Source organism: Dendrobates tinctorius, unplaced genomic scaffold, assembly GCF_039654945.1.
Source record: "Dendrobates tinctorius isolate UK_male_01 unplaced genomic scaffold, ASM3965494v1 ptg000038l, whole genome shotgun sequence".
Lineage (NCBI taxonomy): Eukaryota > Metazoa > Chordata > Amphibia > Anura > Dendrobatidae > Dendrobates > Dendrobates tinctorius.
The window spans coordinates 5033036-5047811 of record NW_027361706.1 but is presented as its reverse complement, the minus strand read 5'-3'; the positions used below and the strand labels follow the sequence as shown (position 1 = coordinate 5047811).

Below are 14776 nucleotides of genomic sequence, written 5' to 3'. Positions count from 1 at the left end.
TCAAGTACTCGGCCAGCACCTCGGCGGTATGTCTGTCGCCCAAACACATCATCTGCAACACAGCCTGCTGACGCTTTCCACTAGCTGCTCGATAGGGGGACACATCGTGTGCAACAGTGGCAGCTGCAGATGGAGTGCTCGTACGACTGCGCTCTGTGGACGAGCTTTCGCTTCTGGAGGAGGAGGAGGAGGGTGGAACGCCTACAGCCAACTGTTTCCTATACCGTGGGCTAGGCAGCACTGTCCCACCACCGCTGTCCCGTGGACCCTGCATCCACCACATTAACCCAGTGCGCAGTGATGAACACGTAACGGCCCTGGCCATGCCGACTGGACCATGCATCAGTAGTGAGGTGCACCTTTCCGCTCACTGACTGCTTGAGTGCATGGACAATGCGGTCTTTCACATGATGGTGGAGGGCTGGGATGGCTTTGCGAGAGAAGAAGTGGCGACTGGGTAGGTCATAGCGTGGTACTGCATAGGCCATGAGTTCGCGGAAAGCTGCGCTTTCCACCAACCGAAAGGGCATCATCTCAAACGAGATTAGTTTGGCAATGTGGGCGTTCAAACCCAGTGTACGCGGATGAGAGACTGAGTACTTTCTTGACCTACTCATAGTGTCTGGGAGGGTGAGCTGGACTTGAGAGCTGCATATGGTGGAAGTAGCGGTGGACAGGGCGGACTGAGAGAGGGTTGATGATGGTGATGGAGTTGGTGTTCTTTCTGATGGCCTAGAATCAGTCTTTCGTTGATATAACAGTGGGATTCCCTGACTGCTGTGGCCTTGCAACGACACCTCAACATTTGCTGCTGTGCTAACCGGTGGGCTTACAGTGGGGGAAACAATGTAGCGTTGCTGACTACCTTCGTTGTGATCAGTTGCACATGTGGCACTTGAGGTTTGGTGTTGTGTCCACGCTTGCAAGTGCATGCTGGTTAAATGTCTAAGCATGCAACTGGTATTCAAATTTTTCAGATTTTTCCCTCGGCTAAAGGTCTTTGCGCACTTCTTACAGATAACCTTGGCCTGATCATGAGGATTTTGTTCAAAAAAGTGCCACACTGCACTCTTCCTACTTTGGCAGACATTTTGCGGCCTAGCACGCTGTGATCTTTTGACCCTCTGGACAAGCTGTCCAGCAACTCTTTTGATGTTTGGAACCTGTCTTTGGAGTGCTCCGGGCCTGCCAGATAACAGCTGTTGCGATGTCGATGTCTGCTGTGGATGCTCCTCATCTGAGCTATTGGAAGCAGCACCCTCTTCCCCTAATGGATGCCAATCTGGGTCAACAACTGGGTCATCCATCACCTCCTCTTCTATGTCATGTGCACCTTCCTCTGTGTCACCGTGTATGGTGGTATAGTGTGCGGGAAGGGGCACCTGAGTCTCATCAGGGTCAGAATCTGGCTCTGTACACTGCGAGGACAATGTAGTGCTCTGAGTGAATGTACCAGCAGAATCATCCATCAGCGGCTGTGCATCAGTGCACTCCATGTCAGATTCATCTTGGCCTGGGTAATTCACCATTTCACTTGATAATCCAGGCATGGTATGTGAAAACAGCTCCATGGAGTAATCAGTAGTATGGCCTGCGTCATCCTTCAATCTTGGTTGGGGTGAAGGACACAAGGAAAGGTGTGGTTCATGAACATGAGCCTCCAATGACGACTCAGTGCTTTTACTTTTTACAACTGAAGAAGAGGAGGCGATAGAGCTGGAGGCTGAGTCAGCAATGTAAGACAAAACTTTTTCCTGATGCTCTGGCTTTAAAAGCGGTTTGCCAACTCCTAGAAAACTAAGCGTTCGAGGCCTTATGTAGCCAGACGATGACGCAGGCTCAACACCTCCTGCATTCGGTCCTATTTTGCTCTTGCCACTACCATCAGATCCACCACCAACACCATCATTACCAGCTGCCAACCTCCGCCCAATTCCACGGCCTCTTCCACCAGCCTTCCTCATTTTTGGTAGAAATGTAGACAAAATCCAACAAACTATATAGTATGTAAAACAAGGTACAAGGTGTCTATAGGACAGGGGAGATTTTGAATTTCTGCACACACTTTTGGACACTGGACACTTTTGGATTGTGTGAGGCCCAATGAATATCTGAGCGCTATGTGACAGGCTCGATGGCACAGCTGTGACCTAAGTGACTAGAGGATAAGGGAGATTTTGAATCTCTGCACACACTTTTGGACACTGGACACTTTTGGATTGTGTGAGGCCCAATGAATATCTGAGCACTATGAGACAGGCTCGATGGCACAGCTGTGACCTAAGTGACTAGAGGATAAGTGAGATTTTGAATCTCTGCACACACTTTTGGACACTGGACACTTTTGGATTGTGTGAGGCCCAATGGATATCTGAGCGCTATGTGACAGGCTCGATGGCACAGCTGTGACCTAAGTGACTAGAGGATAAGTGAGATTTTGAATCTCTGCCACACTTTTGGACACTGGACACTTTTGGATTGTGTGAGGCCCACTGATATCTGAGCGCTATGTGACAGGCTCGATGGCACAGCTGTGACCTAAGTGACTAGAGGATAAGTGAGATTTTGAATCTCTGCACACACTTTTGGACACTGGACACTTTTGGATTGTGTGAGGCCCAATGAATATCTGAGCGCTATGAGACAGGCTCGATGGCACAGCTGTGACCTAAGTGACTAGAGGATAAGTGAGATTTTGAATCTCTGCACACACTTTTGGACACTGGACACTTTTGGATTGTGTGAGGCCCAATGAATATCTGAGCGCTATGTGACAGGCTCGATGGCACAGCTGTGACCTAAGTGACTAGAGGATAAGGGAGATTTTGAATCTCTGCACACACTTTTGGACACTGGACACTTTTGGATTGTGTGAGGCCCAATGAATATCTGAGCGCTATGTGACAGGCTCGATGGCACAGCTGTGACCAAAGTGACTAGAGGATAAGGGAGATTGGATTGCTTTTAAAAAATTAGTTTGCGGAGCAGTGGGTAAACAGCAATGCCAGCCTGTCAGGAAGCCTTAAAAGGCAGCCCAACAACCAACACTACTGATATACCACAATATAGCCTCCCCTTGCACTGCACACACAGTGACTGGTGTGTTGTGCAGGCCAAATTGCTATCAGCAGCAGAAGCAGTTTTTTTTTCTTCTCAGCAGGACAAAAAAAAAAAAATTGGGCTTGCTTTTAAAAAAGAAGTTTGAGGCCCAATGAATATCTGAGCGCTATGTGACAGGCTCGATGGCGCAGCTGTGACCAAAGTGACTAGAGGATAAGGGAGATTGGATTGCTTTTAAAAAAGCAGTTTGCGGAGCAGTGGGTAAACAGCAATGCCAGCCTGTCAGGAAGCCTTAGAAGGCAGCCCAACAACCAACACCACTGATACACCACTATATAGCCTCCCCTTGCACTGCACACACAGTGACTGGTGTGTTGTGCAGGCCAAATCGCTAGCAGCAGAAGCAGTTTTTCTGTCTTCTTCCCTGCCTAACGCTCTCCCTACAGAATCAGCAGCAACCTCTCCCTATGCTAAGATCGGCAGAAGTAAGATGGCGGTCGGCGTGCACGCCCTTTTATACCCCCTGTGACGCCCACCAAAGCAAGCCAATCACTTGCATGCCCTTCTGAAAGATGGTGGTGACCCGTGCCTATGTCATCACGTTGCCCACAGTGTCCGTGGATCCTGATTGGCTGAATAAGAGCGCAAAACAAACTTTTGAAACGCGACTTTGGCACGTAAGTCGCCGACCTCGTGGCCGACCTCATCCTAGGGTCTGGTTTCGTTTCATGAAACCCGACTTTGCCAAAAGTCGGCGACTTTTGAATTTTTTCGACCCGTTTCGCTCAACTCTAATTGCCAGTCTAAACAATGCAACGCTATCGATATCAGTGTTATACAGCAAATCTGACTGCGCCCTTAATACAAATGTCAGCTCCATGTACGCACATGGTCTTGGAAGACGGAAATATTTGAGGCACAGAAGAGAACGTACGCTCGGACTTGTTCTGTCCCACCTCAAGAAAGAAGCTGAGCAGCAGCATGGTCATCCTAACAGGGTTAATTTGTACCATTCTTTAACGTGCAATAACTATGAAAAAAAGTAGGTTTTATTGTATTAATCTTTTCATAGAAAAGTGCCAGAAAATTTAGTCTGTGCAGTGCCTCCTTTAGCCATTCTTTAACATATCTTCTAAATACCCTAAAATGATCTTTTTCTAGCAACAGATACCATTTAACATACGATAATAAACAATCATTGTTCAGTGAGTTTAGTAACAATAACAGCTGAGAGAACTCAAACTTAAAAGATCAGAGTTTGTACTGGACAGTTCGTGTCCGGTGCTAAACGTCGAACACAAGAATTTTCCAGCTCCAACGTTCGGGTCCCCGTTCTGGTACATGTACCGAACTTTGGAATAAAAGTTCAACTCCGGTACCAGAACTCGATCTTCCACGTGTCCGTTGATGCCAAAAAATTAACAATTCAGTAAGAAAAAAAAAAAGGCAGCAAGTATACAAGTATTAATATGCATATGGACATTTTCATGTCCTGTGGAGAATTGTAAATGTAACATTTCTATTTCAGAATCACCTTACCTTGATTTCAGCACATAACTTGTTTTCTTCCAGTTCTGCATGAATGTAAAATTTTACCATGTTTAAGATTTTGTTTTCAGGAGCGAAAATCTTCGTTAAATTCATGAATACTTCTCTATTTATTTGACTTATTAAAAAAGGACTAATCTCCACATTTTTAAGTACGCTATCCTGTGAAGTAGAAGGTGCTGTATCTAAAGGAGGAGCAGGACTTCCAAGTGGTGAAGTATCCAGCTCCTTGTTGGAAGAAGCTTCCTCCGTGCAACCATTATGATCCAACTCAGGCTTTATGTCCATTTTAGGCATACACTCCGCAGTACTACATCCTTGCGGTTCATGCTCTAAAGCACCCATATTTTCTTTACATTCATAAAATTCATCTGTAGGTCTTGCACGTGAATTTACAATAATATCCAGCTTCACACGCAAGTCCTCAACATACTGCTGCACAGATATCTCAGAGGCTTGCGTTGAAATCCATTCTGAAAGTTTGACCACTCTGTCCTCTGAAGACAGTAAAGGCATTGAGATGGCATTAAAGGAAATATCTTTTGCTCTTAAAACCTCCTGAAGCTGTTCTGAAAACTTGCTATACACCTCCACCACAGTTTGCTCAATCAATCCATCATGACAGTGTTTGCTCTTAAAATGTCCTTTCTTTTTTAAATGTTGGTAAGGCCCTTTATCGCTTCTGGAAGAATGCCTTCTTCCTTTCCTGTACACTTCAAGTGGGGAATATCCAGAACCTTTGCATCGTCTTGTGTGGTTAATTCTCGGATCATTTGGAAGAGAATCTTCTTGTGGTGAAGAGTACACAGACTGATCTTCAATGAGCCTTAACCCTAAAAATGGAGAAATGATAGATGGGTAAAATTAAATGATCTATAAATACACAAAAAGCATGATTACAACCTTTTATCAGCTAGGAAAACCTACAATTATTATATCCACCAAAGTAGAAAAGGTGAAAATCATTTTTTTAGTGCCAAAGTGGAAACAAATTCAACACTGAAATTTCCATTTACTCACCATTTCCACAATCAAAGTTCTGAATTCATACACACTCATCCAAATTATTCATAGCAATTCTTTAACCCTACCGACATCGGACGTACTAGAGTAGAGTCTCGCATGATAATACCTGTCACTGCCGCCGGCACTCTGGAGAGGAGCGTGCGACCGCATAGCAATACATGGAGCCGCAAGCTCCGCTCCTGAGTGTCAGCGGCAATGCCGGGTATTAACATGCGAGACTCGTCCGTATTCCTCGCATGTGTAATCCCCGGCCTTACGCCGATGTCTGTATCCCCTGCTTTGATGTGGGCTCTCCAGCGGTGAGCACACATCTTTCTCGGGACAGGTCAGCTGTTTTGAACAGCCGACATGTGCCGGCCATAGCCACGGGTGGAATCTCGATCCACCTGCAGCTATTAACTAGTTAAATGCTGCTGTCAAACTCTGACAAGTGCTTTCAGCCATCGGGACGAAATACGCTCACCTGTGACCCATGTAAACGTGAATATTTGGTATTCAAGGTGAGAGGAGCGAAAAACGGGGGGGAAAAAACCTCTAGTCATGAAGGGGTTAACACGCTCAATAGATGTAAAAAAGATTGTTCTTTAGATTAATACTGTATGGATATTTGGTATTCAAGGCGAGAATCCAAAAGGGTACACATTTGAGAAGCTGCTTTTGCCAGCTCCCACCTCTGGACTTTTAACGCTTTCCAAGCCAAAAAAGGAAAAAGCATTGATCTCACTATTGTGAACTGATACAAAGTGCGGTGCAGCTTATTTAAAAAAAAAAAAAAAAAAATAGACGGTGCCCCTATGGCTCAAAATTTTCACCTTCTTTGGCAATTTTATACACGTTATGGTGGGAAGAAAGGTTTATTTTCAATTCAGATAATCCATCTTTTGATAATTTAATACGGTACAGACACTACGTGGATGACCTGCTATTTGTGTCATCAGGTAACACATCGTCCATTCCTAAATTGGTTTCATTCTTGAATCTCAATGATCATAGCTTTCCTTTACTTCCAGTACTCCCAATAGCAGAGTTTCTTTTCTGGATACCTGTTTGCAGGGTAATACCAACACAGGAACGTATAAACCTCTTTCTACACGAAAGAAATAAATCGGGAAACACTTATTGGTTTCCAGTTGCTATCCACGGCATTCTACCAAATCAATTCCATATTGTGAGCTAGTGCGGATCAAACACCTGTTGAGGCATCGACTTTTCCAAATAAAAGGTATACAATAGATTTATGAACAGAGGGTAAGCTGCATGACTATAAAAATCAGCTATTTTAATAAAGTAGATACAAAAGAGACATGATCTGTTATTTTCTTCCAATGAAAGGTCCTCCATGTCTGACACATTTCTTATCACTTTCAACAGCATGTAGCTCCCAATTTAATCAAATAAAAAGCATCATTTCTGGATATTTACTAGTAGTCAACCAAGATGAGAAAACGCAAGATATCATTAAGGATGGTTGTCGGTACATAGCTAAACACGGTTGCTCCTTGGGCAATATACTTTCGCCCAGTATGTTCAAAAAATATTAGGTCAGTGGCAATTGGTTTACTCAGAAAGGCTTTTTACAAGTGTGCTGGAAACCTAAGCAATGTAAAAAAAAAAATCTTTCTAAATGCATACATCTATTGAGAGTGTTATAAGTGATGAATATATACTTTTCCTTATTTTTACTATATAAGCGTGTGTGTATATATATATATATATATATATATATATATATATATATATATATATATATATATATATATATATATATATATTATGTGTGTTCACTATTGGTCACTTGGTATATCCACTCCAATTGGCCTATTCATATATAATAAATATGATCACGTTTTCAGTGCTTTATCATATGACTGAGGGCTGTTGCCAGAAACACGTCAGATTTTAACATGTCAAAACACAAGCCGCGAAGACACCATCACGTTTCTCAACGAAAGCAATGACTAGCCAGGTCTTTCCCCGCGGCTTGTGTTTTGCATGTTTTTACATATTTCCCATAAGGGATGAGGGCATTGCTCTAGAATCACTGCATTGAGAAACATGTGATGGTGTCTCCGCAGTGTTGGATGTTGATCTTCCATCATTCATCCTCATTTTTCACAGATTTTAACATGTCAACTGAATTGGTTTGGGTTCTTATGGATTTCTAATAAAGGCTAAGACATTTTCTTTATCCCTGTTTGGATGTGCCGAATTTCTACTATTCTACTTGTCATTGCTGAGCACATCAGCAAAATTCTTGGCACCCACGGTGTTCCATTGAGTCATCCAGTGTCCAGCAGCATCATTGTGAAGGTGGTGAGCTTTCTCTTTCGTCTCATTGGGGGACACAGAAACCGTGGGTGTGCTGCTGCCTCTAGGAGGTTGACACTATGCCATGAAAAAAATGTTGCCTCCGCAGTATACATCCCTCCGACAGGTAGTAGGACAATCAGTTTTGCTTAGTGTCAGATAGGAGGTGGACATGGGTCTCTTACAGACCCATGCCTACCTCAATGTGCGTCGTTCCTTTTCAGGTAACCATGGAGGGATACAGAGTAGATCAGCTACATCTGTATTCCCACACCGGGATTATGGGTACGGCGTGTACTGCCACCCCGTATCCTCAAATCCCATGGGCAGGACCCTAGCCCCTAACGCGGACTCATGTTCATCTCTCATCACTCGCCCTCCAGAGCCTGATGATCGAGTGAGACACCCTGCAGAAAAGATTTGGGACAGCAATCTTTTTGTCAGGTAACTGCTCCCTGTCATAGGGGAAGCGGAAGGTAAGAGGCTGCAGCATTTTTTCATGGGGGAAAAAAAAAAAAAAAAAAAGCTATTTTCCTTGCATTTATGGAGAGCACTGTTACTCTGTGCTACATGGCTATAACTTATCTTAAAAGCCAGTACCTGCTTCCAAGCACTGCAGGAATGCAGATTGCTGCGCAGCCTCCAATCCTTCCTCCCACGGCGGCATTATGCTCCAGGACTCCAGCGGTCATCCAGCACGCGCACGTTCAATGTCAGATACCAGCTTCCGGGATAGACCCAGCCCTCCGGGTTCCTCTTCCGGGACTGGTGCCATCTTGGTGCTCCAGGAAGTTCGGGGCCAGGCGGGGCTAGGGGGTGGTTCACCTCTCTCCCCCCTCTGCTTTCAGGCAGCAGCTGCGGTGGGGACACAGGATGTGGGATGTGAGTACTGCACTACAGTGGCTGATCCCTCATCCCGCTCTTTACCCCGATGGTCGGCAACCATCGTTAAATGTTTTGTATGTACCTCAGGAAATAAGCTTCCTTCGGGTCAGTCCTCCCCACTCTGCTCAGAACGCAGCAGACCCACTGTATTACCTATGCTTAAGAGCAGGTGCAGCCCCCCCCGCCTTTCCTCATCCAGGGAGCTGGATGAGGCCGTCTAGTCTGCTGCCCTGGGGTCAGCCGTTGCCACGGGAGACAGGAGTGTCCAGGATGGGCCTCTTCCTTATCTAAATCCGTGGCTGACCTTACCAAGGTATCACAGTACCTGGTAATGGTGCTTGACAGATTGCCACCTCAGACTGCAGTGGATACAGGTGCATCAAAAGGTATCCTTTTTCTGGACCTACTAGAGGCTGTAAAAAAGTTGAGACAGGACCACCAACCCAGATCCCCTTCTTACTCCATCTCACCACCAGAGTTTCTCTGGCTGTCTGCCTCCTCCCGGTCCTCCCCAGAATCGTGTGAGGCATTTTGAGAGACACGCTCGGAGGAGGGTTCTGAATACGGGCCAGAACAGCCTAGAGCGTCAAGGATATGGTACAGGACCTCATTGCTGCAGTCAATGAGACCTTAACATTAAGGACGCCACATCGAAGCCTGAGGATCAGGCTCTCATTTAAGCAGCATGGGTCCCCCTCCAGGGTCTTCGCCACCCACAGGGATTTTGAGGAGGTGTTGGCCAAGGAAAGGGAAAAGCCGACCAGGCGGTTTCAGAGGGGAAGCCATTTTGGGACCTTATATCCAGATCTCACTACCAACTGGACCTCCTCCCCTTCAGTGGATCCTCCAGTGTCAAGACTCTCTACCAAAACAGTCCCTCCACTCACCAGTAGGGCACCCCTGGGGGTACCAATTATAGGAGGGTAGAATCCCTGGCGAGATCCACCTTTAAGGCAGCAGCCGCTATATTGTGTTCGACCTTCGCCTCAGCTTGGGTAGCCAAGTCTGTGTCAAGATGGGTCAAACAGCTTAGACAGGGCATATTAGTCGGGGCCCCGCCTGCAGAACTAGCGGAGTTCGCAGACCAAATCTCTCTGGTTGGGAAGTATATGGTATCAGCAGCTTTGGACGCCGCATCCTGCACAGCCAAGCATCCAGCAACAGGGTAGCCGTCCGGTAAACGGTCTGGCAGGCTGATTTGTCCCCAAAGAGATCCCTAACCAGTCTGCCTTTTCAGAATTCCTGACTTTTATGGTCCAATGTAAGATCAAATAATTTAAGATGCAGCTGGGGGCATAAGCTTCCTTCTCCCTCAGGCCAGGTCTTGTCCATAGGTTTTTAAACAAAAGGCACAATCCTTTCGTCGTGCCCCAGTGGCAGACGCCTTTGCTCAGGGCCCACAGAGGTCGCAGGCGCCTAAGGACAGGAAGAAGGTGCCCTTTCGGGCCTCTCCTTCATGGCGCCCTCACAGTTCCCACAGCAGAGCTACCAGGTCGGGGCCAGGCAAATCCTATTGAGCCTGACGCCTGCAGGGATTACAGCTCCCTTCCTAGTCCCTCTCCCACACTAGGGGGCCACCTTCTCTTCTGCAGAGATGTCTGGCGGAGTTAAGTAATGGATACCTGGGTAAGGGAGGTGGTATCCACAGGATGCAATATTGACTTAAGCGCGCTTCCACGAGGCCGGTTTTTTTTTGTTTTTTTTTTCTTCTATCTCAACCACCAAGAGACGCTGCCATGGCCTCGGGGTTTTTGCAGCAATCACCTCTCTCCTCAGCGCAGGAGTAATCATCCCTGTTCCCGAGCAAGAGCGTTTCACAAGCCTTTACTCAAACCGGATTGTAATACCGGTTCTAGTCACGCTGTTCTGTTTGGTTGGTGTCCTGTCGGACGCTATTCACACCACAGCGTCCAGCAGGCAGAGGTATTTCCACCTCCGTCCACTATAGCCTCAGTGGCGCCGGCTTGATTTTAATGTCACGCGGGGCTCAGGTCAACTAAGGCAGAAATACCTGGGGTCCCTGTGGTGTCCCTTTAACTAGGGGAAACACTGTCTGACCCTCAACTCAGGGTTTTTGCAGATGGTGCAAATGCCTGAGCCTCCAACCTTTCCTTATCTCCTGCTCAGCCCTAAGCTTAACCCTCCACCCTCCACCCAGTGAGGAGACAAACCACCAAAGCCCCACACAATAATGACAGACAGGGAGAACTTAAACTGCACCGCGCCGCATACACACAGGACTATACAGTAATGTGAACAGGGCACAACAAAACACAAATAAGGGAAGGCGAGAAGGTAACAACGGGTCATACGACACCAGATATGAATCTCTCTCTCTCCAACACCTCCACTCCAGACCGGAACCACTTGGTAAGAAACACAAGCTATAATCGGCGACGCCCATAGGCCCGCACGACTAAAGACCGTGGGCGTGACCAAACATCCAACCTGATCTCCAGCTAGATTAACCCCCGATAGCCTGAGAAAATCAAGCCGGCGCCACTGAGGCTATAGTGGACGGAGGTGGAACTACCTCTGCCTGACGGACGCTGTGGTGTGAATAGCGTCCGACATGACAGTTGGCTCTTCAACATGGAAAGAATCTCTCCTTACGCCAACACAACGCCTAGAGTTCTTAGGGATGCTAATCGACACCCGCCGCTCGAGGGTCTCTCTTCCTGAAAAGTGGATTACTCTCCGGCAGGGAATTTGCTCTCTGCTAGAATCCCGACTCCTATCTTTTCGCACTGCCATGAGAGTCTTGCGGAAGATGTTGGCAGCCTCAGAGGCAATACCCTTTGCCCTGTCCCATTCAAGGATACTTCAGAGGGACACCCTCCTTCAGTGGTACAGGTCCGTCTCTTCACTGGATCGCCCTTACTCCCTCCCAGTCAGGCCAGACAGTCCCAACAGTCCCTCAAGGGTAACTGACTTCCCCACTTGTTTATCTGGGGCGGTCCTTTTTTCCCCGTCCACTGGCAGGGGATAACTACAAATTAGTGATGGGCGAGTCCTAAATTACTCGGAATCGCTTGACTCTAGCGAGTCCGAGCACGGGACTCGCTACTCGTTGCGAGTCTAGCGAGTCCAATGTTAATGAATGGGGAAGCGAGTCTTAGCGAGTAATGTGCGATTTACAAATCGCAGATGTGTCTCGGAAAGCGCTTGCATTGGCGATTTGTAAACCCCACTTGCAACAGTTTGTTGCTGCTGTGTCCGAGTCCAAACTCGCATTTGTTTGTCTTATTTAGCGCCGATGAGGCGAGGGAAGCAATTTTCTCTAGCACACACCATGCTTTGAGCAAACAGGAAATAATCAGAGTCGAGTTGACATACGCACACACACACACAGAGCAATACAGAGCAATCATGACCCGTGTGACTGTCAACACGCTGCAGTTGATTGATCTGGTGGAGGCTCGGCCCCTGCTTTGGCTCCCCACTGACCCTGCCTATGGGCATAACATCCAGCGGACTACAGCCTGGAGGGAGATCGCTCAAGTGATGTTCCCTGCACTGCTACGGCCACGACCTCGTCCCTTTGCAACCTCTTTTTTGGGAAATTGTGGTTTTTGTGACATTGTTGACAAATGCACAGTCACCGAGATGGAGTTAGGTGGTGCTGTAGGCGTCACTTGCTGGCGGGGTAAGTGTGTGTGCTGACACCTAGCAGTGAAGCTGCACACTAGTCCCTGCACTGTGCACTGCACTGTAAGGCTTGATCCTCCCTGCCTGCCTGCCTACAGTCTACACAGTACTCCTCTGTCCTCCTGGTAGCTCTCAGAAGAGCTGTTTGGGTTTAATATAAGGAATCTTGAAGTTTCCCTACACTAACTGACAATCCCTATGATCTGCTCAAGCATCTACCTCACCCTGCTCTATCTCAGATCTCTCAGGAATGTAGAGGAAATGGCGGTGGAAAAGGCTTATATACAGCCTCGCCTCTCATACATGACATAGGCATCACGATGGACAGAAGCCAATCATAGTCCTGCCACAACCAACATTACTGAATATGATTGGCTAACATGCTTGTCCATCTAAAAAAGTTTTCTGACCTAACACGCTAGGCTGTCTCGGAAGCTTTGTAGGAACATAACAGATTCTATATTTGCGAGTCCCGAATCCAGTATACAGGACTCGGGATTCGTAGACTCGCTCAGACTCGCTCACAATCGCTGTGTGTTGACATAGGCTGTCTTGGAATCTTGTAGGAACATAACAGATTCTGTATAAGCGAGTCCCGAATCCAGTATACAGGACTCGGAATCGTAGACTCGCTCTGACTCGCTGTTGACAGCGATGTGATATAGCGAGTGAGAAAAAAAAACTCTGACAAAACTAGGATTGCCATTGACTTGCATTGGACTCGTTACTGTGCGAGTAATCACTGGGAGACTCGCCGAGTAACGAGTCCAGCGAGTCCCTTACTATTCGCCGAGTAACGAGTCCTAGCGAGTAGACTCGCCCATCCCTACTACAGATGCCAGCCTCCTGCTAGCTAGCCAAATCTGCCGAATATGGGGGATTCCGGGTGTGGACCTTCAGGCATCTCAAGAGAACAGAAAGGTCGAATAGTTTGTCTCGAGGTGTTTCGATCCTCTGGCAATAGGGGTCGACACGCTGGTTATTCCCTGGTCACAGTTCAGACTCCCTTACCTGGTCCCTCCCCTTCCTCTCCTACCCAGGTTACTAAAGGGGATCAGGGCATAAGGGGTGCCATCATATTGGTTGCCCCATACTGGCCCAGGAGGGCCTGGTTCGCAGAAATTATCAATCTTCTCGCAAACACCCCCGGAGACTCCCCGACAGGCCAGATCCCCTGGCTGAGGGGCCGTTTTACCACCCGAATTCTCGGTTGCTCAATTTGACGGCTTGGCCATCTAAACCACAATACTGAGAGCAGCGGGGTCGTTTCGGACCGAAACATTAATACAATGATCCAGGCTAGGAAGCCATCTTCTTCAGGGCCCATTATCGAGCCTAGAAGGCTTATTTTGGCTGGTGTGAGTCTAATCACATCACACCTATACCCTGTTCCCTAGATGCCGGTATCGAAGTTCCCCGAGAGGCCAAGTATCTGCTCTCCCTATTCTTTTCCAATTTGGCCTCTCACCTGCAGGTTAAAACCTTTCTTCCAAGGGTGGCATACAGCTCCTCCTTACAGATCCCCTGTGGATCCATGGGATCTTAACCTGGTCTTGGAAGCCTTGACAAATTCACCCTTGGAGCCCGTCCGGGAAGCTCCCATATTCCTTGTATCCTGGAAGGGGGTACTTCTCATAGCCATCACCTCTATCAGGCGGGTTTCAGAGTTGGCGGCCCTGTCCTGTCGCCCTCCATTTTTTGATTAAGACCGGGTTATTTTGCGGCCTCCTCCTTCCTTCCTCCCCAAGGTGGTATCAGCCTTCCACCTGAACGAGGACATAATCCTACCATCATTTTGCCCCAACTCATCCTCTGGAGATTTTTTTTTTTTTCCAATAAGCTGGACCTGGCCAGGGCGATAAGGGTTTACCTGGCTAGGACAGCTCCTTTCAGGGAAACAGACTCACCCTTTGTCACTCCTAATGGGGTGAGAAGAGGCATGCCGGCCTCTAAGGCAACAATCGCCAGTTGGATGAGAATGGCAATTCTGGAAGTCTACCGGGTGAAGAACAGGTTGTCCCCTGCTGGGGTTAAGGCTCACTCAGCCAGGGCGGTGGGCGCCTCCTGGGCGGCACACCATAGGGCATCAGCCATGGAATTGTGCAAGGCAGCCACCTGGTCGTCCGTTTATACCTTTTCAAGGTTCTATAAGGTCCATACCTATATTTCAGCAGACGCCAGCCTAGGCAGAAGAATTTTTCAGGCAGCAGTGGCGAGTTCTCCAACCTGAAGGATGTTTCTGTATTCTCCCTCCCAGTGACTGCTTTTGGACGTCCCACGGTATCTGTGTCCCCCAATGAGA

At 47.5% G+C, this 14776-nt stretch overlaps 1 protein-coding gene across 3 annotated transcripts in view; it reads right to left on the bottom strand.

Annotated features, from left to right (window-relative positions):
- Positions 1–14776, bottom strand: part of TASOR (transcription activation suppressor) — a 208983-nt gene that overhangs the window by 53449 nt on the left and 140758 nt on the right. For all 3 annotated transcript variants that reach the window (XM_073574135.1, XM_073574137.1, XM_073574136.1), the window contains one exon: positions 4600–5441. In XM_073574135.1, the coding sequence (XP_073430236.1) occupies positions 4600–5441 (842 nt within the window). The remainder of the gene's footprint in view (positions 1–4599; positions 5442–14776) is intronic.